This window comes from Chamaea fasciata, unplaced genomic scaffold, assembly GCF_029207755.1.
Source record: "Chamaea fasciata isolate MVZ Bird 193981 ecotype frontalis unplaced genomic scaffold, bChaFas1.0.hap1 SCAF_7, whole genome shotgun sequence".
Lineage (NCBI taxonomy): Eukaryota > Metazoa > Chordata > Aves > Passeriformes > Sylviidae > Chamaea > Chamaea fasciata.
The window spans coordinates 7,702,153-7,727,161 of NW_027094092.1; the positions used below are offsets into that span (position 1 = coordinate 7,702,153).

General features: G+C 44.3%; 1 protein-coding gene across 2 annotated transcripts in view; it reads right to left on the reverse strand.

The window, feature by feature from the left end:
* ANO1 (anoctamin 1) overlaps positions 1-24,549 on the reverse strand; it is a 72,803-nt gene extending 48,254 nt beyond the window's left edge. For both annotated transcript variants that reach the window (XM_066187449.1, XM_066187448.1), the window contains exon 1: positions 24,394-24,549. In XM_066187449.1, coding sequence (XP_066043546.1) covers positions 24,394-24,451 — 58 coding nt within the window. In that variant the 5' untranslated portion in view covers positions 24,452-24,549. The remainder of the gene's footprint in view (positions 1-24,393) is intronic.
* Between the last annotated feature and the right edge of the window lie 460 nt (positions 24,550-25,009).

Here is a 25,009-nt window from a genome sequence, read left to right on the forward strand (position 1 = left end):
TGGGAATGCCATTCCCTGCATTCCCCGGTCCTAAGGAACCCAGCCGAGGCACAGCAGAGGCAGAAGCCCAAAGAACTGTGGATGCAACCAGGCACTCTGCTCCTTGGTTTTCAGAAAGAGCTGAGATCTGGGAGGGTGCCATGTCCCAGCCAGCTCTCCCCGTGCCAGGGGATGCAGAAACACACGCTGCAGGAAAACAAGACACCCCTGCTTAGGATTCCCAGAGACCCCATCCTGAGTGGCAGAATTCTTGGAGCAGAAAGCTGATCCAGCAGCAAAGACAGCTTCCCTTTGGGGCCAGCACGGGGAAGGAGTGGGCCAGTGCCTTGGAAAGGCTTCTTGAGAGCCCCCAGGTGAAAAATACACTTGGAATGGTTGAGGATGGACATTCTTTGCAGTTTATCCCTCAGCAGGGAAGCTGAGAACGACAGCAGGGCTAAGCCCAGGCTCACCAAATCTCCTCCTTAAGGAGCATTTGTTATGTAATACATCTTCGTATCAAAGGAGCAGTCAAGCTCCAGTCTAAGTATAAACAGCTGACCTGTAGGTTTTGTAACAGGGGACAGGCTTACTAATAAACCTGGATTATCCAAAGGTACACTGGTCAACCCACATCTGCTGCCCAAAAACAAGGGAGAGGAAATTGCCATGAAATTGCTATCACCTCTACAATGGAAAGAAGCAGTGTGTGGAGGGCTCTGTGGTTGCTGCAGGTGCTCAAAGGCAGCTGGGCCAAAATCTCTATCCAAATGTCTAAGTTTAACTCCTAACTTGTTCCTGTTTGTTCTGCAGCAGCACTTTTCCAAAAGGAACTCAGAGTCCATCCCAAAGGCATGGACCTTAAAGAGGCAGATTTCTACATCAAGATGCATGTGCCGAACACTGCTCCCCTCCAAAAACAAACAACAAACCCAAGTAGTTAATATCACAAGATTCTAAGACAGACCCATTTTGAAGGATCATTGTGCTCAATCTGTGTGTAAACAAGGACATCTTGGCAAACTCAGAGATGTCCTACAAAAAAACACCAAAACCAAAACAAAAAAGCCCACCAACCTTTTTTTTGCAATTATGATGACCGTGTAAAACACCAATGAAAACAGAAATGATAAAGGCCAACTCTAGTCCAGTATTTTATTTCAGAAAGTGTGAGATAGGACTCTCCTGTTTTGCTGTCTTTCTGTTCATTATTCTTTGAGAAATCATCACCAGACCATCACAAGCAGCACCACAGGGGCATCATTCTTCCCACAACAAACCCTCAACACTCTCTCTTTAGTACTAGAAATGAATCCTCCTTAGCTGGGGAAACACCTCTGGGCATCACAAAAGTATGGCCCAAACAAGCAAAACTAGAAATTCTATATTTTCAAACAGCATGTCTTCTCTGTAGCCAAATCTTCTTTAAATTCCCAAACTGCAGCTGTTCCACCATGAAAAAGCCCAAAATTCATCACAGGCACATGGTCAGTGATGGCCTGCCCAAAGATATTCTGGGTAAGAAAGGAAACAGCAGCTCCTGCCAAGAGCAAGCATTTGACATCAACACAGAGAGAAAGGGAGAAAAAACATTATTTGTTTTCATATTTCCTGAGAAAGACATTGAGGATGTAACGTTGTTATTTATGCAGGGTCAAGGTTTCATCCTAGAATTTAGGAAAGGAATTTATTTTCCCCTAAAGTGTGATTAAGTTTATAAGCCTAAGACAAGTTTTGATTGTGGGTTTTTTCTGTTTTGGTTAGCAGAATAATATTTCACTTTCTGTCTTCTCTTTTTTTGAGAAAGGAAAATGTGCTGTTCATTTATCTGGTAAATGTTTATCCATTCTGTGTTTAAAACCCCTAAACAACAGAATAAATGGAATTAAACTTTAATATATTGCTTATCTTCAAGCACTGAAACACTTAGAAAAACAATACTCTGCATGAAAAAAAAGCCCTATGTTTTACCATGAACTTTAGAAAAGTAATTTTTTTGGATTCACTAAAGGACAGTACCTGTTATTCCACAAACTTTTTCAAAATACGTTGTAAATGGCTATTTACAAACTTGATTGCTTTTTAACAGCACATACTCTGTGCTGGTGGGTTTGTTAAACCAGTTTACAAAACACATTTTTGTTGGCTAGGTTTCTAGTCTCATGAACAGTCCCTGCAATTTCAGTTTTGTTTTGGGTTTTTTTTGTTTTTTTTTTAATATTCAAGCTCTTTGGAAATTATCTTGAAGTGGTTGCTTTTAAACCTGCAATAAATGTGTTGCTGATGGAGAGAAGGGAAAGCTCTGACTGCAGAAATGATGTCAATATTGGTATTTTTAAGGAAGAGAGAGCAACTAGCTTAATAAAAACAAAGGTATTGCAGTTCTGATTGATTTCAAATCTGACTGAGATAACATGATAGCAACATCCTTGGGCCATTTGCTTTACTGACCTTTTGGATATCTGTGGCTTGTAGCAGTTTCTGGTTTTTATTAAGATATTGCGCAATGCATTTTTTGTGTTTGGGGGCAGACAATATTTAAAATATTTGAACCGGTTGCAAAGGGTGAGAAAAAATTTTTTTTGATGGGGTAAATTTTTGTTTTCATGCTGTCAGACTCCAGCCCAATTCAGCATCAAGGCACCTTTCCAAGGGGGAAGGATGGACAGAGGAGTGGGCCCCTCGCCACAACATCCCTCTGAGCCAACACACACTTGTGATGTTTCTGTTTCTATTTGTTTTCTTTGCCTGATTTTAACACAGTTTTTGTTTGTTTGTTTGTTTGTTTGTTTTATTTAGGTGAAACTAACCCTTCCTCCCTGAAAACTCTCATCTCTTAACTGTATTCCTTCTGGAAGTATTTGCAACTCGGATCAACAGTTTGAATTCTTTATGCCTTTTCTCCCTGCAGGCTGGTTTTTGCCTGTCCTTGGGAGCAGAGACAGGCAGGACAGCGAATGCCAGCGCAGCACACCTCCAGGCAGTCCAACAAGATCCTTCAGGGAAACTTCAGAGCAAAAAGCCAAGTCTTCTTGATTTACATCCCACAGTGGTACAGCACAAAACTGTATTTTCTGAAAGGCTGGATGCTGCAATGGTACTGGAAACTGGAGCAAGTGTAAATGTAGGTGTGAGCTGACTCCGCCCAAAGCTTTTGGACTGAGTGCAGTTCTCCCAGGAGGAAATGGCTACAGACCCAGGTTGTCACTCCTGAACATGATGTTCCAGTGGAAAAACCCCCATTACCACAGCTACTCCAGCTCAAGAACCAATTCCCACATCGAGTGCTTTCTCTGCTAATCTTTACACTTGTAATCAGCCATCAGGGTCTTAGAAAGGACTCAGCTTACAACCTTTTAGGCAAGATTTAAGAAGTCAGGCAGCAAAAAATCAGCCATTTGCAGAAAAATCTGTGTCTGAAATACTACTTTTCATGGTAAAACAATGACTTGCTGGTTTGACGGGAAGGGACACTTCTTGCCGATCCCGATCCCTGAGTCTTTTGAGCACTTATATCCTGTTTGGCTTCCCTCCTTTGTGCCTATTTATTTGGGAAAGTTTTGGTGCGATTCCCAGAGGTTCGGATGCTGTATCACTTATCCACGTCAATAAACAATCTGGAGCACTGTTTAAATGTGGAAACACTTTGTAGCAGCACAACCAAAGGCACTGGTTGTGCTGCTGCTTTGCCTGAGGGGAAAAAAAGGAAAGGGGGGAAAAAGGGATCTTTTGGTGAAGACAGCCATTTATCTTTCATCAATCCACCAACACCACTGGGCTGGAAGATTTACAAATTCGGCCCATTCTGCCCTTGAGCTGGATGCTCTTCTGGTGTGGGTAGGGATATAATTTGCTGCACTGTTTACTGAGAGTTTGCTCTCTCCTTAATTTTTAGATGCCAAAACTGAATCTGCTTCTGCTCAAGTCCCAGTGTCTTGGTTTTGGGAGACACTTTGTGCTGAGAACTTCCTGCCACCACTGGTGGCAGAGGAGCTCTCAGATCAGAGCTGCAGAAAACAAGTGTCAAACCAACTGGAAGCCAACACCTTAAGGTCAAACTGCACACCCACTCCCTGTCCACCCTGTGCCCAAACACAGCACGACTCCTCTGTTTCAAGGAACACCCACAAAAATATCTTTCTCATGCCTGTAGATCCTCAAGGAGCCTGTCAGAGCTCCCAGCACAGTGTAACATGTCCTGCTCAAACACAGGCTGCTCCTAATCTGCTCCAGAGTTGTCTGTCACCTGCCAGCACCCTCTGGTGCCTCAGGATTCCTTCATTCTGTGTCAGTACAACTGTCCCTCTGTGAGAAACAGCTCGGAAAAAGGAAAATTACAATTTAGGGTATGTCCAGTGAAGATGAACAAGCAACAGCAGCTTTTTTTCTGGGATATTGCCCGCAGCACTCCTCACCCGCTGTGTCAGACACAGGAACTCAAATTTAAACAGATGCAAAATGACAGAGGGGGTTGTGGCAGTGATGGAGGGAGGAGTTTCTTTTCCTAGAACACAATAAAAGAACTAAAAAATCTGCCCCCTCATTACCCACTTTCTCATCCTATACTGGGTGGTCAAGAAGACAAAGGGCAATGAAGGACAAATAAAGTGCCCAAGCGATCAATTAACATGTAAAACACTCAAAAGCAGTCATTAGAGATGAAGCTCCAAAGCAGAGGTTCATGCCAGGGCAATAGTGGCAAAAAATAAATAAAATAAATAAATATATAAATAAAGTAAAACAAAACTATTTTTGTAATGGTACTTGAGAAATTTATGAATGGGATTCTTTTATGTGGTTGCCTGAAATAGCAAAGATTTGGACATGGTAACCCCAGGAGTTCCTGAGAGCAGCTGGCACAGAGGCCATGCGTGAACAGAGGGTTTCCCACTGTTCCCTCTCCTCTCCTGTCAGGATGGGCTTTTCTCTCTGAGTTACAAACAAAAATTCAGAATCAGCATAAGGCACCTCACACTAGGACAAGGATGATAAATATTGCCCCAAAACCAACAACTCTACCCAGAAACCCAAAGGGAACTTTGCAAACCCCACTGGCCAGATGCCTCTCTTCCTCTACTTTCTTCCAAGATATATTTCCCTGGATTTCATTTCATTTTTGTTGCTTTAGGCTGTATGCTACACATTTTTCTTCTGAAAAGATGCTTGAAATGGGATAAAGTAGTCCAGGCTTTTCCAGCCCTGAGCAGTATTACCACATGTTCGCTACACAGAGATATTGTGGATTTATGTTTAGTTTATGAGTCCTGGACCCTTCTTTGAGGAACTGCCATTTAACTGGCTAATTACCTCTGCCCAGATGGAGGATTTTGCACTTGTCTGGTTCTTGTCTCCAGTCCTGGGAGCACATCCTTTTCCAGTAAGATAAGCAACAACAAGTCTGCTTTAACAATGCAAGATTTAAGGCTGCTGGTACCAGATCCAAACCTCCACAGGCACAGACACAAAAAGCTGAAGGAGGAGTGTACTGACATCACTGGTTCAAGTTTCAAGAAATTTTTGGGGGGGCAATCTGTCATCAGCAGGCTTTATTTTAGATCTTATTATCAACTGTCCTGCCATGTCCAGCCTAAAGCTGGCATAGAGGAACAGAGCTGCCATTAACTCATCTGGGTGTTTTTTTTGAAGGAATTTGATGGAAATACAAACCATATGTGACTGTACTCAAAGAAAATGAAGCCAGTACTTTTGAGTGGCCTGACACTGCACAGATCCGATACCTAAAATTGTGGAATCAGGGCAGAAGTTTGGTTTTTAGATAGTAAAACTTAGGAGGAGTAAACCTGGAGGAGATTCTTCTCTGTAAACATGAGAGCACATCTGACATGAAGATCAAAAGGAGAACTTACACTAATTGTACTGAAAAACAATCAGCGCTCCAGAACAGATAATAATGAGAAATGAACACTGAAGGAAACTTTGATGTACTTCTTAGATAACCGTGGTACTTTAAAATTGGATGCAGTTCAAACATTTAAAACATGTCAGTCTGAGATCTACATTTCAGATTGAGAATGTGTTGATGCACAAGTAGATTTTAAAATAAACACACGGTGGAGCAGAACACAAACATGGATTAAAAAAAAAAAACTCAAAAAACCCCAAACTCCTGCTCTTCAGTTAAATCTCTCCTGTTGAAGAGGCTTTAAAAACCACTTCTCCTTCACACACGCTAAACCCAAATGCCAAATTTTGCTGAAATTATTGTTAGTAATTCAGTTTGCAGCCTGGATTGGCTGGGGTGCCTGTTGACTCAGTGCAATTTGAGCCATGGGCACAGCCCAGATCACCCTGCCAGCTCCTGCTCCCACCAGTGAGCACAACACTAAGGGCAAAACGTGTCAGTCCTGATTGAGGAGAACACAAACCTGTGGATGTTTCAGCAGGCTGTTTGTCTTGCTGATGCTAATGAAGATTTCTCAGGATGAGTAGGTCTGGTTCACTACTGACTAAACTGTGGGACCAAGCTGAAAAGATGCTCTCAAAAGAATCAGTAGTGACAGGATGGAGAATAATACAAGGCAAATGGACCAAAATTTGGAGACTTTCAAGCTTCTCTAAACATACTTCCTTACACTCCTGTTTAGCAGTAAAATATTTTCCTGTAACACCCTTCACCAGAAAGTGCCCTAACACAAAATAAAGAACTAAAAAGACAGCTAAAGGCACAACTAAAAAGACAGCTGAAGTTTTTCTAAGGCTGCAGCTGAATAAAATATGTGAAGACAAAAGCCACCACAGGGCAGGAAAGAACTGTTCCAACAGCACCATCAATTCCTCCATTTACACAAGAAATAATGTCCATGTGATACACTTCATTTTCACTCTCTGAAAATGGCAGCCAAGAAGACAAGCCATGGGAAGTGGATTTTCTCAGTATCATGATGCGACTTTTGGTGGGCATCAAAAAACATGCAATAATCTTCAAATTACCATGAAAATTCAGAAATGCTATTAACAACAAAAAGTGCTCCCTCCGCACCCTGCCCCTTTCCTATTTACATCTCCTATGTTCTGAAGTTTAAAATTCCTATGAAAGTCCCATCTGGGGGCACAGAGAGCACAACTGGAAGAGGTCCATGAGCTCCACAAAAAATTAACATAAAGATAAATTTTTAGAGCACTCTCTCTCTCTAAACTACAAGACAGCACGTGCTGCCAGGATTAGCCTTCAGGAACAATATGTGCCAGCACCTATTGGACTGTTTGTGAAATTGGCCTTTAAATTTAAACACTTTGGAGGATGGAGAAGAGCCTGGGGCTCGCTGGTTTTAATAACTTTGCTGAAGGGGGGGGCTAAGAGAGTGCACAACAGCTCCAGGGATGAGCACACAAAAAGCTGAAGGGGGAGCATACTGACATCACTGGTTCAAGTTCCAAGAAATTTTTTTTTTGGGAAAAAAAGATTCACATGGGAACAGCCTTGGAAGCTGCTGCTCATGTGCCTGTTATATCCACGCTTCAGGAACTACAGCTTTACAAATTTAAGCAAATCAACCAGCAGTCCTCATTAATCTGGCCACCCTTAAGGACATCTGACCCAAGGGCACAGAGTGGGGCATCAAAGGGGACACAGGGCACTCTCAGTTGCAAGCATGCATGGGCTTGCTGCCACCAGAATGTCCTGACAAGCGTCCATCATGTCATTTTCAAAACAGCTGCTGCCCACTGGTGCTGTTGGAGTGTTTAATTACACAGAATAAGCACTGAGAGCCCAGTGCTGCTCCACCTCCCATGCTGGGACACCAGCAGGGCCACCATGCTGGGCTCCTCTCACCCAGGTGACAAAGCACAGCTGTCACCTGCAGGGTGGCTCCTGCCTGGTGCCCACACAATTTATTTCCTGCTGGAGTCCATCCCCTGGCCTTGGAGTGCTTCTGGAGCCACCCAAACATGCAGCACATGAAATCTGAACATGCACCACCACAAACATTGGTTTCCTTTCCTTAAGAGGCAAAGGAAACCAGTCTCATTTTATTTTCAGGGTGCAACAGCAGCCGGCACCAAGGAAAACAGAGGTGGAAATATTTTTCTAAAACCCTTTGCAAAAACATTTGCCATCTGTGTGCTGGATGTCAGACCGTGTCCACACACTGCGTGATTCCAGGAGCGGATTTCAGGGATTTCACATTTCTGAAGCAGTCAGGAGTCAAATATTTTCCAGCCCATATTTCTTTCAATCAATTACCTGCCTACTGGTTACAGAAATATTAGAAATCCTACAGTCCATAACTCTTAAGGTCAAAATTCAATGTTTGAACACATAAATCTGATGAGACAACATGCACCTTCTCCTCTATCCCAAAAAAGGGTTCCTGGAGCCCATGCAGCAAACTCCCAGGCAGCAAGCCCCGTTCACATGGAAATGTTAAAGAGGAATAGCAATATCAGAGTGCCCCCTGTGTTTATAATAATAGCTATAATAACATTCCACCTCCTTTCTAATTTTTCCTCCAGGTTCCATTTTTGGCCTGTCCTTAGTGACAGCCTCTCACAGGCATTTCCAAACTACAGCACATACTTTGGTGAACTATCAGTTTCACTTATTCTGCACTGACTTCTACTTGATGGCAGCATTTATTTGTCCTGGTAGGGCTGTGAGTTATTCCCTCATAAGGAATAAAGCACTTAATGAATAAGTGCTCTCAGAAAGATTTAGCAGGTTTTAGTCATTCAGGTACACATCCATCTGTTCACTTTTATGTGGACTTTTTGGTGGGTTAAAGTTTTACATGGATAGAGAAAGGGATGGCAGGATTGAAGTTTTAAGCTGTAAGATTGTAGAATAAATTAGGGTGGAATGAAACAGCACTGCTGGGTCCAAGGAAAGGCGAAGACTGCATGTAGCAGACTCAATCAATAAGTGATTGATCAAGTGTTTGAGGAAGAGAATGCTGAGGATGGGGCAAGATCTCCTAATGAGCTAAAGCTGGTATTGCTGTAAGGTCTCTGCTCCTGAAACCACACACAATGGAAAGCAAAGCAAAGCAAAGCACCCTGTTTATGTAAGGGCTCAGAAATGCTGCAGTAATAACCCTCATGGGCCAAGTTCATCATTTGACTGGAAAAATTCAGTGAAGCAAGATGGGTCTTTCCTTTTTTTTTTTTTTTTTTTAACAGGGTTCCTTGATCGTATCTCACACTACTGTACACCACCACTAAAATACAGAAAATGCAAAGTGAAACCCTTGTTCACACAAATTTTGACAAACCCTCACTACAAAACACCAACCAAAGCACATCATAATGGATTCAGGAAGGACTTTGGCATGTTTTTACAAGAACAGCCTCTCAAGCCACATTTTACTGACCAGCGTGGAACACAGATGTTATGAATATGAAACAAAACTCTTCAGGGCTAGGTTATCCTCCCTCTGTTTGGGCTCAGACTCCTTGCCCCCTCCTCAGACAGGCCTGGAGATCCAGCCTGTAGGAATGCACGGGTTTCCCACAGCGAATTTCTGCGTCCTCCAAACGGGGCAAGTAAATATTCCCAAAATAAAAATTATCTGTCCATCATGCCACAGATGTAAAACAAATCAGGCTGTGTAAGATGAGAAGCTGGAAAAGAGACATCACACAGATCTACCCTTTCAACAACTTTTAAAAAAGATCCCTTTTCCCCCAGGTGCAGCCTCTCTGGACCGCCCTGATGCTCCCACATGGGTCCCAAGAGGACTCTTACATTCCTGGGCACAGCGTGTGGCACAGAGATGGGAGCAGGGGGCACATCTACATCCAAGGAACTGACACTCCAGCAGCATCCAGCTGCTCTCTGCATCCATTGCTTCCTCCCCAAATATATCCAGCTACTTACCCCATACCCTGAAGCTTAACAAATAGCCAGGGCACTATTGCTTTTTTTATGAAAAAGGGAAAAATTCAGGAAAGAGAAAAAAAAAAAGAGAGAAAGAGAGAAAGAGAGAGAAAGAAAGAGAGAAAGACAGAAAGAGAGAAAGAGAGAGAGAAAGAAAGAGAGAAAGAGAGAGAGAGAAAGAGAGAAAGAGAGAGAGAAAGAGAGAAAGAGAGAAAGGAAGAGAGAAAGGAAGAGAGAAAGGAAGAGAGAAAGGGAGAAAGGGAGAAAGGGAGAAAGGGAGAAAGGGAGAAAGGGAGAAAGGGAGAGAGAGAGAGAGAGAGAGAAGAAAGAAAGAAAGAAAGAAAGAAAGAAAGAAAGAAAGAAAGAAAGAAAGAAAGAACGAACAGACACAAAATTAAACAATCTACCTTAAAATAAACTCTGTGGTATTATCTGTCTCTTGTCAAAAAGTTATTAGGGAATAAAAGTGACAGACTGTCTACTAAGATATATCCCATGGCCAAGTGACACACCTAAAACTTGTCAAAGACTTCCCTCTGTTGATGTGTCTGCTTATCCTTAGTGCCCACACGTGTTACGTTACTGTATATTCTTGGAGGGTGGAAGCTCTTGATTTATTTGTTGCAGGGAAAGAACACTTCTTTCCCCCAGCCGATTTCACCCTTCGGATGTGACAGGTCTTTGCCAGTTCCTCACATAAACCAGAGAAGTCTTTGACTAAAACCAGACTCCATGTAATTATTTTCCCTCAAAAATAAAGTCAATAAAACTGGCAAATGTGAACAAAACTGGAACTGATCTATCAAAGAACTGTAAACAGATTTTCCTCCGGTGCATATTCTTCACACTGAGGGATCACTACTGGTCAGTATTAAAACCAGACAAACGATGTGGTGCTTTGGTGAAAGAGGGGATGAAACAACTCACATGGACAAGTTACAGAGATGGGTAAAGGAGGTGGTGCCTCAGCCCAGACAGCAATTAGCTTTTGGGAACTCGGTGTCTGCTGTCCAGCCAGTGCCGAGCGTTGCACATAGGGCCCCTACAAAACATATCACATTGGAACTGAAACAACAGGCTTGGCCAGCTCTCCTGGAAAACTGGGCTCCCACCACAGCTTTGATGTGGTTGTGCTCTGGGTATGTTCTCATGAAGTTTTAATTCTTGTTAAAACTGCGGGAGAGTGGAGCAAGGACACCAGGAGGGCTCAGGAGGAAAGTGCTGCTGTGGGGGAAATCTGGAAAGGGTTTCCTCTGCAGTGCAGCCAAAAACATTCAGAGAGATTTAAAAACTGTTTGCAGATGAATATCTGTACTTTTTTACTGAGAAGAAACTTTAAATGAAAATTAAACTGAGCAAATAAAGCAAGACACAGCTATTGAAATAGAAAGTGTATGCATCATGGGAAGGATAAAAGAGCAAGAGAAATGCTGGAAGGTGCACCCAGGAGGGGAAGTACACAAGAGTTGAAGTCTGAGCAAGAGCAAACTGTGTGTCAGAAACCAGTGTACACCACATCAGCTGGACAGATGGAGAGAGATACTACCTGTTAACATTGCTAAGACCAGATTCAGCACAAAGATTCATTTTGTTTCTTCATTATCTCTTCCTGGGGAGCAGTTGAAACTCTCTTTCCACACTGTATCTACTTTTATTTGCATTTGTCTCAATGCAACCTGAGTGATGTGACGGTAGCCCAACAACAGCAAAATGTTTCTTTCCCAATGCTGTGAAGAATCCATAGCCCAGGGAACCAGAATTCCCTGCCTTCCAGGACTGTTCCTCAGAGTATCCCAACACCAACACAGCACTGCTTCAGGGGATTCTACCACCCAGTGCTATTGAGTCAACCAGAAAAGAAAAGTGCCTTCAGACATGAAGTGAAGAAAAATTTCTGGCCTTCCCAGAAGGAAGTGCAGGGGGCAGTTCATAGCCGAACCTTAAGAAAACCTGGTCCCAGCAGGTTTTGCCTTTTAATATGGTTTAGATTAAAATCCTATCTGTCTCCACAACTCTGATGAAAGCCTTGTTTTCTGTGTCAACCGAAAGCAATGAACTAAAACAAAGAACCTGACACGTGTACATGTCGCCAACGTACAAACAACTGGCTGTTTTCATAGAAGAAGCAGAGAACAAACTGAAATAACTCTAAAAAAATGAATTCCTGATTTTGTAATAAAGGCCACATGGTCTGCTCAAGTGAGTGCAGAACTGGAGAGGCAAAACTGATCAGTTTTACCCAAACCAATACCAATTTCATCCCTTACTTCATCTCCTCTTCATCCCAGGACACATTCCTGTGGAAACTGCAGGACTCACCTCTTACTCAGCAGAGCATTGGCAGAATTAATTATTGAGCATTTAATCAAATCAAACAATGAATGAATGTACCCTGAAGTACGAGTTCATGGAAAATACAAAGCAAACCCGACACCATCGACCAAATTTTTGTGGTTGAATGCAAATCTCTTACCTGTACTCACTGGAACCTTTCTAGTCTGGGCTGCACACAAACTTATTTTGTACACTAGAGGCAAACACAGTTCAACAAAGCAGAAAATCAACAGGAACGCCGTTTGGAAGTTGGATATTACAAACACCTCTTGTGAGATTTTAACACCGTTGGACTCCAGATTTTGCCCTGATTTGGGAATAAACTGATATTCTGAAGCCCATCTTACATAGCCCACAAGCCCAAACTCAACCCTGCCTCCACTGGGCACCACTAGCAGCAAAAAGTCACTGATCAATAATGCTGGCACTGTAAGTTCATGCAAGGAACAGTACTAGCAAAGGCTTTGGATGTGAGCTGAAAACCCATTTAGTTAAGAATATTTTATTGTGGAAAAGGACGTGGAAACAGAAAATAAGTTAAAATGATAAAGAGACCTGAATAGAAAACCCGTGGTTATAAATGGAACAGTCGCTGTGAGCAGACAGTTCTGTACATCCACATCTGTTCCAGTTCAAAGCAGTTCATGTGAACCAGGGGAAGGAACTATTTTTTCCTTCAGTGCGGCAAACCTATCTGCAGTCTGGCCAGGGCACAGGGTAGGAAGAGTGAGAACACCACCACCACTGCCTCAATCCAAGTTTCAATGAGATGGAGCTGCCACCAACATCTCTTCTTGCCTTTCCCCATTCTCCCTTCCATATTAAAACGCACTTAGAAGAGAACAGCAACATTTGCAAGCACTTGTGGCAATTAAAGCTGTTTGTTTTTGCTAAAACCGAGCTTAACAAAAGCTCTGGGTTTGTTCCTCTGCTCACAGATAATTTCTGTTTCACAACTGTCCCTTCTGGGGCCACTTTGATGATAATGTGGGAAAAGCAGGCAGAACAGTCAGAGGGAAATAAATACATAAAAATAACGGGGCTGCTCCAGGACTCATTCAGGTTCCAGAGGAGCTCAGATTTCCTGCTTGTGGATAGCTGGAACATTTTCTCTACCCAGTTTGGTCTTTGTTTCTGTAATATCCTCCTTTCACCTTCCTTTTAATCTTAAAAAGGACTTAAAAAAAAAAAAAAGTAACAAAGTAACAAAGAAAGCAGTGGCAAGAAAAATGTGGTGCAAGGAAACAGAAGGAGCACTCGAAAAAGGGTGAAAGCTGAAATTAGCTCCCTGTTTTGGTCTGACAGCAATACCATATTTCAGAGGAAAGATACTTCCCTGTAATCATCGAGTCATGAAAAGCATTTGTTTTCCTACTTACATTAGTAGGAAATACATTAGTAGACTACACACATACAATCCGTGGGATTTAAAAGCTTTTTTTTTTTTCTTTAACATCAGATTGTTCACATTGAGGTTGAAATATGTTTATAGGGTCCCTGAGTTTATTTGCCACAGGAAAAACATGAAACTTCCCGCAAACAGCCCTGCTCCTGACGGAAAACCCGCTCAAGTCAGTCAATACTGAGTGATTGCTGGACTGAAATCAATCACAAGCTCCCAGGGTTCAACTGGGTGATGCTTTAAAGATTTAGTGCTGTGACTGGCGAGGCGCTGGAATCCTCAACTGCCGTTAGACACTGCTTCCAAACTGGATGGCAAAGCCTACACTGGAGCAGAGCTCATGAGAAGCTCCCTGAAAGGCAGAGATCTTCCACTTCAGCTAAATAACCATTAAAACCCCCTTAAAACCCCTTAAAACAGATGTGTGAATGAAGGGGCAGGGTGTTGGAACCCTGGTCACTGAGAATTTCAGACTTTCTTTGCTGACAGGCACTGAACCCCAAGAAAACACTGCATTTCACCAAAGGCTGTGGAAAATGCTCCCAAAATTGAGTGATAGCACTGGGATTATGGGTGTGTAGTTTGAATAAGAGTGTGTAATATCACATGGTGGAAAACTTAGAGTTTAAGGCTTTAGAATATAGTAATATATACATAAAGCAAGATGGAGGTTTTAGGGCATAGGCTGAGTCCTTCTTTTTCACCTTCTTCTTCATGGGTCTGGGTGGTATTTTGTAATTGGATTGAAGAGTCCGCATTGCGGGCCACAGGTGGTTGGTTATTGGGTTAGAAGTAAAAATAATTTAGGTGTCATTTCTTAATTGGACAGTTTATCCTTAAAAGGCCTCGTAGAGAGAGAGATAGGGGCCATTTTTTAATTTGTTAGCTGGAAGTGCTGTAGAACTCACAGTTTGTGAGACTGAAATAAGGATAAGAATTAATAAACATCTGAGTCCGAACAAGAAATACCATCTTGTGCATTTAATCCCGACCCTGGCAAAAAGAAGATAAAAAGCAACACCAGGGCTGTGTTGTTAAATGTGTCAGGTGGAGAAAACATTGTGGAGGGTGAGAAGCTGCTGCAGATTTCCCTTGGACACAGAGGCGTGGAAGCTGTCAGGACACATGGGAGGGTCTCCTGCTCAGTTGCCCACTTGCCACCAAAACCAGGGCTATTTGTACACTTAAGTGCTTCTCTGGATGGGGATCAGAGGGCACAGGGAATTGCAGGACACAGGCCCCAGGAGCTATTCTGAGAAAATGTACTGAAGAGAGAGAAAAAGGAAAGCTTTTGTTAATTTATATTATCAAGACAGCAAAGATCTTGTTTTGGAAACAATAATGTGGTTCTTTTAAGTGAGAACTTCTTAATGAGATGCTACAAAGAGAAGCTTTAAAAATTAAATTATTTCATCTGCCATTTAGAAACTATTCGCTTTAAAAGGCTTAGATTTGATTTCTATGCCTCTGGTATGTAACGATGTTTAAAATCTAAACCAAAAGCTGTTTCTGCTCTTCCTCTGATAATTAGTAGATGGTCTCTGGTTTTCACTACCCAACTATTCATTTATGTTGTTAGATGGGCTTAAATGGTTAAGATTAATCAAAAATACTTTATCACAACACACAAAAGACAAGTCATCACGGCACTGCAAGGACGGTACCAGTAAGCACAATTTCTCTTGCAGCCAATGACTTGCCATTATTTTCAGCATGTTTGAGAGAGCAGATTCATTCTCAAAAGAAAGTGATCAGCTGCAAATTTACAAAATAAGCTATTTAATTTTTTACAGTCTGATGGCACTCCTCAGTCCCCCAGAAAGTAAGCAGCAGAGTGAATAAGCACGACAGTCCAAACTCCAGTTCTGAACCAAGGAGCACCTGGAACAGTTTTACCCACTGTGATCTGGGGCAGACACAGCACTCTGCTTCTTCCTCACCTACACAGTGCACAGGGTCTCACCCTGGGCAAGTGCTCTCTCCTCTCAGCTGAATCCATTTCAAGTGAACTAAAATGACAGTTCTTGCTCTCTGCTGCCTGTCAAACCCATAAATTCAACATGTTCATTCTTGTCATATGCCAGAAGTTCTGCAACTTGAGTGCAGTGTAAATGGGCTGATGGGCTCTCACAATGTCTCCCTAAAATTTGTGAATTCCTCTAAGATCTGTAGATATAGAAATACCTTCTAAAGCATATACAAAAGGGCTGGGACACGATTTTAGTGTTCAGCTTCTTAACCTGGGAATTACAGGAGGATCTCCTGTGTATCCTTGAGTACCATTGTTCAGGAACAGGATCTGTTCCTATTTCAAGAGCCCAAACATCATCTAACACCCCAGGGCACATGAAGTCAAATATTTCTCCAAAATGACTGAATTTGAAACCCGTGGCACGGGAAGAGCTGTGTCTGTTAGCTGGAGCGTGTCCTGGCAACGCACCTCAAGCTGCTCTCTCATGCCTTTAGCTGGCCTCAGCTTTCTGGCAAATGGATTAGTGACAGCAATAAAGATGTAAAAGATGAAATAACATTTCAAATCTATGTCCTTGTCAATGTCAATGTATACCCTAAAAGATAAATTGCAAACACAACCCTGCTAGTACAGTGCTGATACCCAAAACCCCAGAAACCTTGAAATGGAAGTTTAGGATTACTCAATTCACACTCTCTGTACAATCAGTTATGCTGATTTTAAAAAAAATGGAGTATGTGGACACTCACTCTTCATTATTCTGTTTGACACTAAGAGAAGTACTCCCAAGATATATTCCGGCAAAGGAAATGGTGCTCAGCATGTTTTAGCTTAGATTACTTGCCATTTTTTAAGGTGTGAACAAAATTACAGCAAATTCTGCTACTGTTGTACAGAAGGAGCCTTAAATTTCAGTGGGCAACCACCCAAAGGAGACCTCTACTTAAATTTCCCGATTTTTTTTTTTTTCGTTTTTTTTCAGATCTGTTTGATTCAAATTTATGGTTGGTTTGGGGCAGCAGCATGATGAACTGACTGTATGCCCTAAGAGACTAGATTTGTGAAAATACTCTACTTGAGCTGATTAAAGGAAAGTAAGTGTTGCTTTGGATGTTGGTCTGATGAACCTTAGGGATAGTGTGAGAGGAATAATTGACTGGAATCTCACTTTTATTACTTTAGTGATAAACTAACCTTAAGAATTCCACCTCTAATGATTTTTTTTATTTAACTCTTTGCACAGAGCTGCAAGGTCTTACCACACTGGAGGCAGATGTAGAAAGCAGCTTTCCCCTCTGTGCTGCCCATGTCACGTGTGAGACCCCTGAGGCACAAACCCCAGAGCCAGCCCTTTCCCTCACTGACCCTGGAGCTGCAACTCCTACACCTGGCGAAAATCCTGGAAAAAGCCTGGCTCCACATCCTTACTTTGTGACTCAGGCTCATTTTTGTTTATACTCTTGTGAGCTGAAGAATCATGATGACTAGTAGCTATACAGATAAATAAAGTATATTAAGTCACAGGAAGTAAAAAGGGAAAACCATTAATTTATTTTTAGAAACCTGTTCTTGCCATTCATCAGAAGAAGAACATCCAAAAGTTTGCAGCAAGATACAAGCATCTGGATGAGGTTTGCTGACCACATACAAGCATTCAGACTACTCACAGAGAAGCATTTGCCTTCTTTAGACCAGTCCCAGACTCCATGCCAGGAACACAGGATACAGACAACACCAGAGTAGTTTCCACTAGCAGGAAAGGGTGCTTTCACCACACAGGCTACAGCTGCTTGGTCTCCCCCTTCCAGTGGTCCTACAGCAGATTCCTCTCTCCAGATGCACCATGGCATCAGCTGGTACATCCCAAACTGCTGCCCACACACCTTCCATCAGCAGTGCCCACACCAGGTCAAACACCAGGGAAAACGTCCCAAGGTCCAGACTGCCTTCTCCAGATGGACAGACCAAGGTCCTGCACCTCAGCTGGGGCAATCCCCAGACACAGAGAATGGACTGAGAGCAGCCCTGAGGAGGAGGACTTAGGGTTGCTGGCTGCAGCAAAGCTCAGTTTGAGCTGTCAAGGTGTGCTGGCAGCCCAAAAAGCCAAACATGTCCTGGGGTACCACGAAAACAGCGTGGCCAGCAGGGCGAGGGAGGGAATTCTGCCCCTCTGCTCTGGAACACTGCATCCAGCTCTGGGGCCCCAACACGGAAAGAGTGTGGATGTGCTGGAGCAAGTCCAGAGGATGCCATGGAGATGCCCCAAGGGCTGGAGCCATCTATGGAGCCAGGTTGGGAGAGCTGGGGCTGTTCAGCCTGGAGAAGAAAGGGCTTTGGAGAGATCTTAGAGCTCCTTTCACTGCCTAAAGGGGCTCCAGGAGAGCTGGAGAGAGGGACTTTGGACAAGGGCCTGGAGTGCCAGGACAAGGGGGATTGGCTTCAAACAGAGAGAGCAGGTTCAGATGGGATATTGGGAAGGAATTGTTCTCTTTTAGGGTGATGAGGACCTGGCACAGTTTGCCCAGAGAACCTGTGGCTGCCCCATCCCTGGAAGTGTCCAAGGCCAAGCTGGAGAGAGCTTGGAGCAACCTGGGATAGTGGAAGGTGTCCCTGCCCATGACAGTAGGTGAAGCAAGATGATCTTTAAGGCCGTTTCCAACCCAAACTACCCTGGGATTTTGTCACCGTGCCAATGCTAATCAAAACCAAAGAGGTGATTAAATCTGGAGCTGGATGCTCAACTCCCAAACACTGGGTGAATTCAGTACACCCACACACCCCTTGCTTCCCCTCCTCTTGCTGGTTTGCCAAAACAGCACCAATCCAACAACAGAAAACCTTTGGAGTCCAACAGCGCCATGCTGCACTCGTGATGAATTTAACGGGATTTGCATAAAGGCTTCCATCTCTTGTGGCATGCAGAAGGTATTTTTCTTCTGGACAGTCATACCACAAGCATAAAGTCACACCACATTTTGAATCTTTGCCTTCCAAAATCCGGGAAGAACTGCAAGGCACACTCATTGACATGCCTTGTGGTGTGTGGGCAGCCAGGATACCATAGTGCAAATGGTCAGACACAAACACGCAAGAGGTTTTCCTCTGACTGGTAATGCTGCCCTGGACAAGTGTCTGTCACCGTCCTTACTTCAAAGGACTGAAAACCCTAAAACTCTGAATGATGCTTAGCCCTGAAACTTCCACCTTGGCTCCCTTTCCACTTCCTAAGAAAAGTCATAAAACTCCTACAGTATCATGTTGAAAAGTAGCATTTTAAAATCTATTTAGAGTTCATTACTTTTACTGCCATGATGTCACAGAAGTCACTATCTGCTCACTTTTCTTATTCAATTTTTAACAACGTGTCCTGAATCTGCTCTGAAAATGTAATTTAGTTGCTAGACTTTTCCCTTCTTTCACTAATTGAATGCTGTGAAATGTATTTCACTCTCCTGGGCACATTTTCTCTCAGTAAACCTTACTTATCAACACATGGATCCCTACTGCACCTGCAAGCTTGTTCTGCAAGCAGGATATCAGCTGACGTCAATGAAGATGTACAAGGGGCACCAAATATTTTGCAATGTGTTTAGAAAACAGAGATTTTTTTTTTTCTTGTTATAGTATGTACTCATCAGGATACAAATAGAGGGAGAGGTAAACTAGCAGGACTGAGAGCCAGGAATACATAATTCAGATAGTTATGTATCACTGATGTCATGATAGAAGTTCAATAATTTATAGGATATGAAAAGAGCAGTTAATGCCTGCAAACCACTTAGGCTTTTCATAACAGAGTTAGGTTTTAAAACACCCTCAGAGCACTTACAGTTGTGTGGAAAAAGCCATAGGTGTTTGTGTCAGTTTAAAACAAGAAAAGGTTCTGCCTTTCGGAGCTGCAGTCTGAAAGGCCATCTCAGTAATTGTATACATTATTAATATACCTCTGATAGGAATAAGAATGTACATCCAGGTCCTTGCACAGATAGAGGGCCGCCAAGAATAAATCAGATATGTAGATAAGGTAAGCAGGCAAAGATATTAAAGAGGAATGGCACTGGGTCTGGTGTTAGTGCTATCTTTCCATCAGTTCAAATCTAGAAATAGTTTCCGTAATGGCTGGAAGGACAGACTGCCAGTAGAAGGTTCAAAAAATGTGAACTGTGGGAGTCTGACGAAGACGGCAAACACTGGCATGTGGGCCAGCCACAGAGGAGAGGCAGGGACAAGCCACTGGAAAGAGCAAAGGGAGCTGGAACACAGAACACACGGAGCAGCACAAAGGCACGGAACAAAGGCAAGGCGAGGACAGAGCGGGGACACGGGTCAGGTGCTGCAGAGAAAGGCTAAAGGATGCAGGGAGGTTAGGGGGCAGGGAGAAGGGTTGGCCCTCCCACCAGGATGTAGTACTACTTTCAGAAATAGAGGGATGAGGCATTCAAATCAAAGGCTAAACCAAATAAATAAGAGTCTATTTCCCTGGAGGGCATGTGGGCTCGCCTAGGACACAGCCGTGGTGACTAATGCAGGCCAGCAGAGGAGTTCTGCTTCCTGCGCATTCCAAGCCTTCCGAGCCAGGCAGACACTGTGGTTGCTGCTAAAAGGCCCACATTTACCATAAATTACCTCGAAGGAACAATGGAGACACCACTATCTCTGTGCTCTTCAAAGCACCAGAACAAAGTGGCGCAGTATTAGTGGCATTGCTTAGATCTAACAGCTGGCACAAGATGACTTAGCACCACTGAAAATAACCCCATGACAGGGCCTCAGCAAAGCTGCCAACCCCTGAAAATTTGTCATTTGTAAAACCCTCTCCCCTTGGGATTTGTACCTATGACAGAAGTGGAAGTCTTGTCCTGATCTCCAGTTTGGCTGCAAACATGGGTGAGGTTGGGGAGGTGAATAACCCCAGGCCAGCTGAGCCCCTTCTGCAGCCTCTGAAATCATACAGAGCTCTTTCATCCCACTGTTGCTAACTTGGCTTGTGTAATAAAACACGAGGCTGTGAGCAGAAGGGCTTTGTCAGAATCCCTGAGAACACTCAGAAGAAATGAGGAGTGTGGTAGTGTGGTGACTCCCATTCCTGGAGCTCACCGGACCAGTGGTGCACCTACGCAGCGACCCAACAATTCTGTATGAAATGCGTGTTTTGATAGCGCAGATACTTCAAATTCCCAATCATCCTGCCCGAGGACACTGCCAAGGACTTCGGACAGGCTTTCCTCTGGAGCCTGCTTGTTGCCTTTGGCTTTCCCAGATCTCATCCCTGTGCTGACCGCCCTCTATGGCAAAGGAGGATATAGCAGAGGGATCAGCCTTCCGAGGGCACAGGGCAGACTCGCGAGTACCTGCACAACAGGGAACAGGATGCTGAGCTCTGTGTGGAGGCTGAGGGGATCTCTTTCCCCAGAAGTCACAGACCTTGCTGTACAGTGTGATACAAGCACCTCTTCAGCGCTGTGATCTCAGGGAGAACAGCTCCTTCCTGCTGGAGAGGTTTCTGGGCTGGAGCACATCTCAGGGGATCTCGCTCAGGACCCAGCTGTGTAAGATACCACACGTGCCCCAGTTACTGCCAAGTATCCCCAGTAAAACAGGAAATGGGACCAAAGTTGGATTCATCAGCCTTTCACACAGTATAGTCCTCAAGCTTTACCTGCCTGTCACAGCCCCTTCCCTTCTTCCTCTCCCCAAAGTGCTCCTAATTAAAAATGAGCCTTATTTTCCAGCCACAGCACATCCCCAAGCATTTCCTTTTCTCAAAACTGCCAGAACTCAAAGGGTACAACTCGAGTCAAAAGGGACATTTTTCCCTTCCTGATGCCAACAAACACTGCTACTTCCCAGGATTACTCTGCTGCCTGCCTTCTGTTTTGACACGTTGCTTTCCCCCCATATTCCAGGTCATGCACCCGTGCAACCTCAGCCCGTGGCCCCAGAGCTCCACACCATCTTCCCACCACATCCACCACACTTGACTCCACAATGCCCCGTTTCCCACCACCCCAGCATGCTGTCAGAGCTCCCAGTGACTGCTCTGCCTGCTGCCAGCCTGGGGCTGGACAGGGAATGCTTCCCGTGGCATGTGCCTGCAGTCCAGCACAAAGTCAGAGCCGCTGCCCCGGCCGCACTCAGCCCCAGGAATTAATAAGTTATTACGACAAATTAAAATATTAAGTTAATGATGTGCATGACTGCAAGTTACAGAGCTGGAAAAGGAGTCCTAATTAAATCAATACAGTTATTAGTCCCTTGTCAGCTCTGATTAATTATTAGCTTAATATGCTCCATCATTTTCGCTGTTAAGGGAAAGAGCTGCAGTGCTACCAGGGGAAGCTGGGCAGTGCACACCAGAAACCCATGGAGACACGCTGGAACTCCCAGCTCTGGATTGAACAAGGTCTTTCAGAGAAGAGGGGAAGAAACATTTCATTTTTTGGGGTGCTGGTCTGACAGCATTTAAGCTTGTTTTCAAAGGGGGCAAATGTTCGCTCAAGGGATTTTTGACTGCTGAAAGGTTAAGGGGTAAAGACTTGACTGCTAAAGCTGGGCTTAGTCCCGGGCACCTGTCCCGGTGCCTCCAAGCTTTTTTTCTGCAGTGACAGGATATCACCACGGTCCTTTCAGAAGCCAACGTGCCCCTCCCTTGCCCCAGAGCCCACCTCAGCTGTGCCCCTCACCCCATCCTCACCAGACTGCACTCGTTGCCCCGGGACACAGAGAAGGAGTGGGCATACAACTGGCTGGCAGGCATCAGCTGGGGTGCCTGGCTCCTCAGGGCACAGATGTAGCTCAGGACACCTGTCCTTTCATGCCACCGACAGGGCCAAAAATAATGTGCTGAGGTCACTTTTCTCCTTGGTAGTGATAACTGAAACAGCACTTTGGATTAAGGCAACAGATAGTATTTACCCAGAGCTTAGGGGAGCACAGTTTCCCTTTTGCTTTGCTGTCTTCCATCATCCTTTCACTGCCCCCAACTTTTTCCTAACTCCCTGTAACAAGCAGGTTTCCTTCGCTGTCTGCAGAAGGATCTTCTGTGTGTAAAAACTTCAAGGATGGGTCTCCACATGTCTCTCCAGCAAGTCACAAGCAAATTTGTACCACAAATGCTGCTATGTCATTAGACAGGGGTTTTGTCTTAGAAACAGCTTTTGCAAACAAGCACTTTTGGATAGGTTATCAACAGAAATACAAACACCCGCTGCCAAGAACAAAACTGCTCCTTAAACTCATTAATGAAGCTGTTCATGCTGCTAAGGGGTGATTCAGTAAATTAAATAATGTCACTGTAAAAGACTCTGCTTCTCAAAGATAACAAGCCACTCAAATGATTTCTCAGGACTCTCACCACCCTATCGCTGTGATTACTTCGTGATAAATTGCCACCTGCCCCATGAGTAATGGCAGTTCCCAGTGCCATTTTATCATTTAGTCCTCTCACTGATATCTCTGTTAATGTACTGCCACAACACTTCAGCTTCCCATGCTCTACTTGCCTTCCACTGCAGTTGTGCAAACTTGGAGCTCCTTATTTCCAGAAGGACGTTAAGGTGGCACAACCAGTGTCATGCAGAAACCCTGTCCCCTGCTCCTTAGATCTACAGCCCACCTGTTTTGTGTCAGACGTTAAAGAAAAAGTTTAAATTCTGAGAATTCTGGCCAGCCTAGGTTTGATGAGTAAACAGCATTTCTTCTAGAAATGGACTGAACTCCAGTGAAATAACTTGGCTATTTAATGAGCAGGCTCTAGGTTTTCATGGGAATCCAAAAAGAGGGAGTAAAGAAAAGGGCTCCCCGTGCTATTCTTAGCTGCAAACAGCTAGATTTGGAATTTTGATTGCAAAGCATGGAATTTATAAATGGTGCCATGCTAAATTTACTTCATTTGTATACAATTCAGCCGGATAATCAGAAGTGTTCCAGCATGTTCCTGGTTAGCATCTCGGTCCTGGTTTTATTGTTTCCAAGCTGGTAGAAAAAATGCGTTCAGTAAATAGTGCTTGCAAAATTTGTGTCCCAGTGTGTGTGCAGGAAGGTTTTCTATACACAGATTTTATATAAATGCGCATGTGGGTGCACATGCATGCACACAGACACTAAGCCGTGATTTATTTCCAGAGGGAAGCCAAGGAAATTCCCACCCCCTACCATTTAAACGATCTGCTCTTTGGCTCCGAACATTCTGCAACTTCTCAGCCAAGGAATGTATTTTCCCCTTCCAATATATATAATTTATTTTGCTGCACACATTAGTTAATGATAGCGAGATACATGATTTAGTCACTTCTGTAAAAACATTACTGACAATCTCAGACAGATCCATTTCATTTAGTAAGTTGGTTTTTTTGTGTGGTTTTTTTTTGTTTTTTTTTGTTTTTTTTTTTTTTTTTTTTTGTTTTTTTTTTTTTTTTTTTTTTGTTTTTTTTTTTTTTTTTTGTTTTTTTTTTTTTTTTGTTTTTTTTTTTTTTTTAGCTCGTCTTCCGCAGCACGGTGTGAATTAACAGCAATCATCAACTCAAGGATTTGTCACATATACTTCGTACTCCGGCAATTTTTCATAATTAGACTGGCTTCCCGCGGTTAGACGCGCTTTTAATTATGATATTAGTATAGGTTAAAAGGACTTTACACTGTTTTACTCTTCGGGGGTGTGGGGAAGGAAGGGAGGTGGAAGACGAGCTATTTAATTTCGCCGGTACTCTGCGGCGATTATTTCTGGATTTTTAAAAATAGTCGATGAAACGCTAAGAATAAATCCCTTATCGGGGCAGCGGGGGCAGCCGCCCGCCGAGCCCGTCCCTGGCCGGGCAGGAGCGCGTCCCCATCCCGCACCGCACCTTCCCCGGCGCGGCGGCCGAGACTTACGCGGTCCCCAGGGCGCGGCGGCCGGCAGCCTGCGCAGGTGGATCTTATCCTTCTCCATCGCCCGTCCGAGCCCCGCAGCCCTCCTGCCACTTGGTACCAAAGTGAACTTGCCAGGATTCCTCCTCCTGCCCGCTCCTCCTCCTACTCCCTCGTCCCTCCCTGCTGCCGGGGCGGGCGGCGCTGCTCCGGGAGCGGCTCCGCGCAGCGACCCGCCACCCCCGGGCACACTTTAAATACGGGCGCCGGGCGGCGACCGGCCCGGCCGAGCCCTCCGCGGGGAGCCGGCCCTCCTCCCGCCCTGCCCTCCCTTCCCTCCCCCGGTGACGCCGCGGCTCTCCCCGCCCGGCCGCCCCCGCGCAATCCCCGCGCGTACCTGCGGCGGCGGCGGAGCTGACCTTGGGCGCGGGGCGGCGGCGCCGGAGCGACGGCGGCAGCTGCGGGCGGGGACAACGCGGCCGCGGAAAGGTCAGCGCGCCCTGCGCTGCGGGAGCGCCCCGCCGCACGGCCCCGCACTCGCCTCGGAACCCCCGCGCCGCGTCCTAGTCCCTTTTTTTTTTTTTTTTTTTCTTTTTTTTTCTTTCTTTCTTTCTTTCTTTCTTTCTTTCTTTCTTTCCAG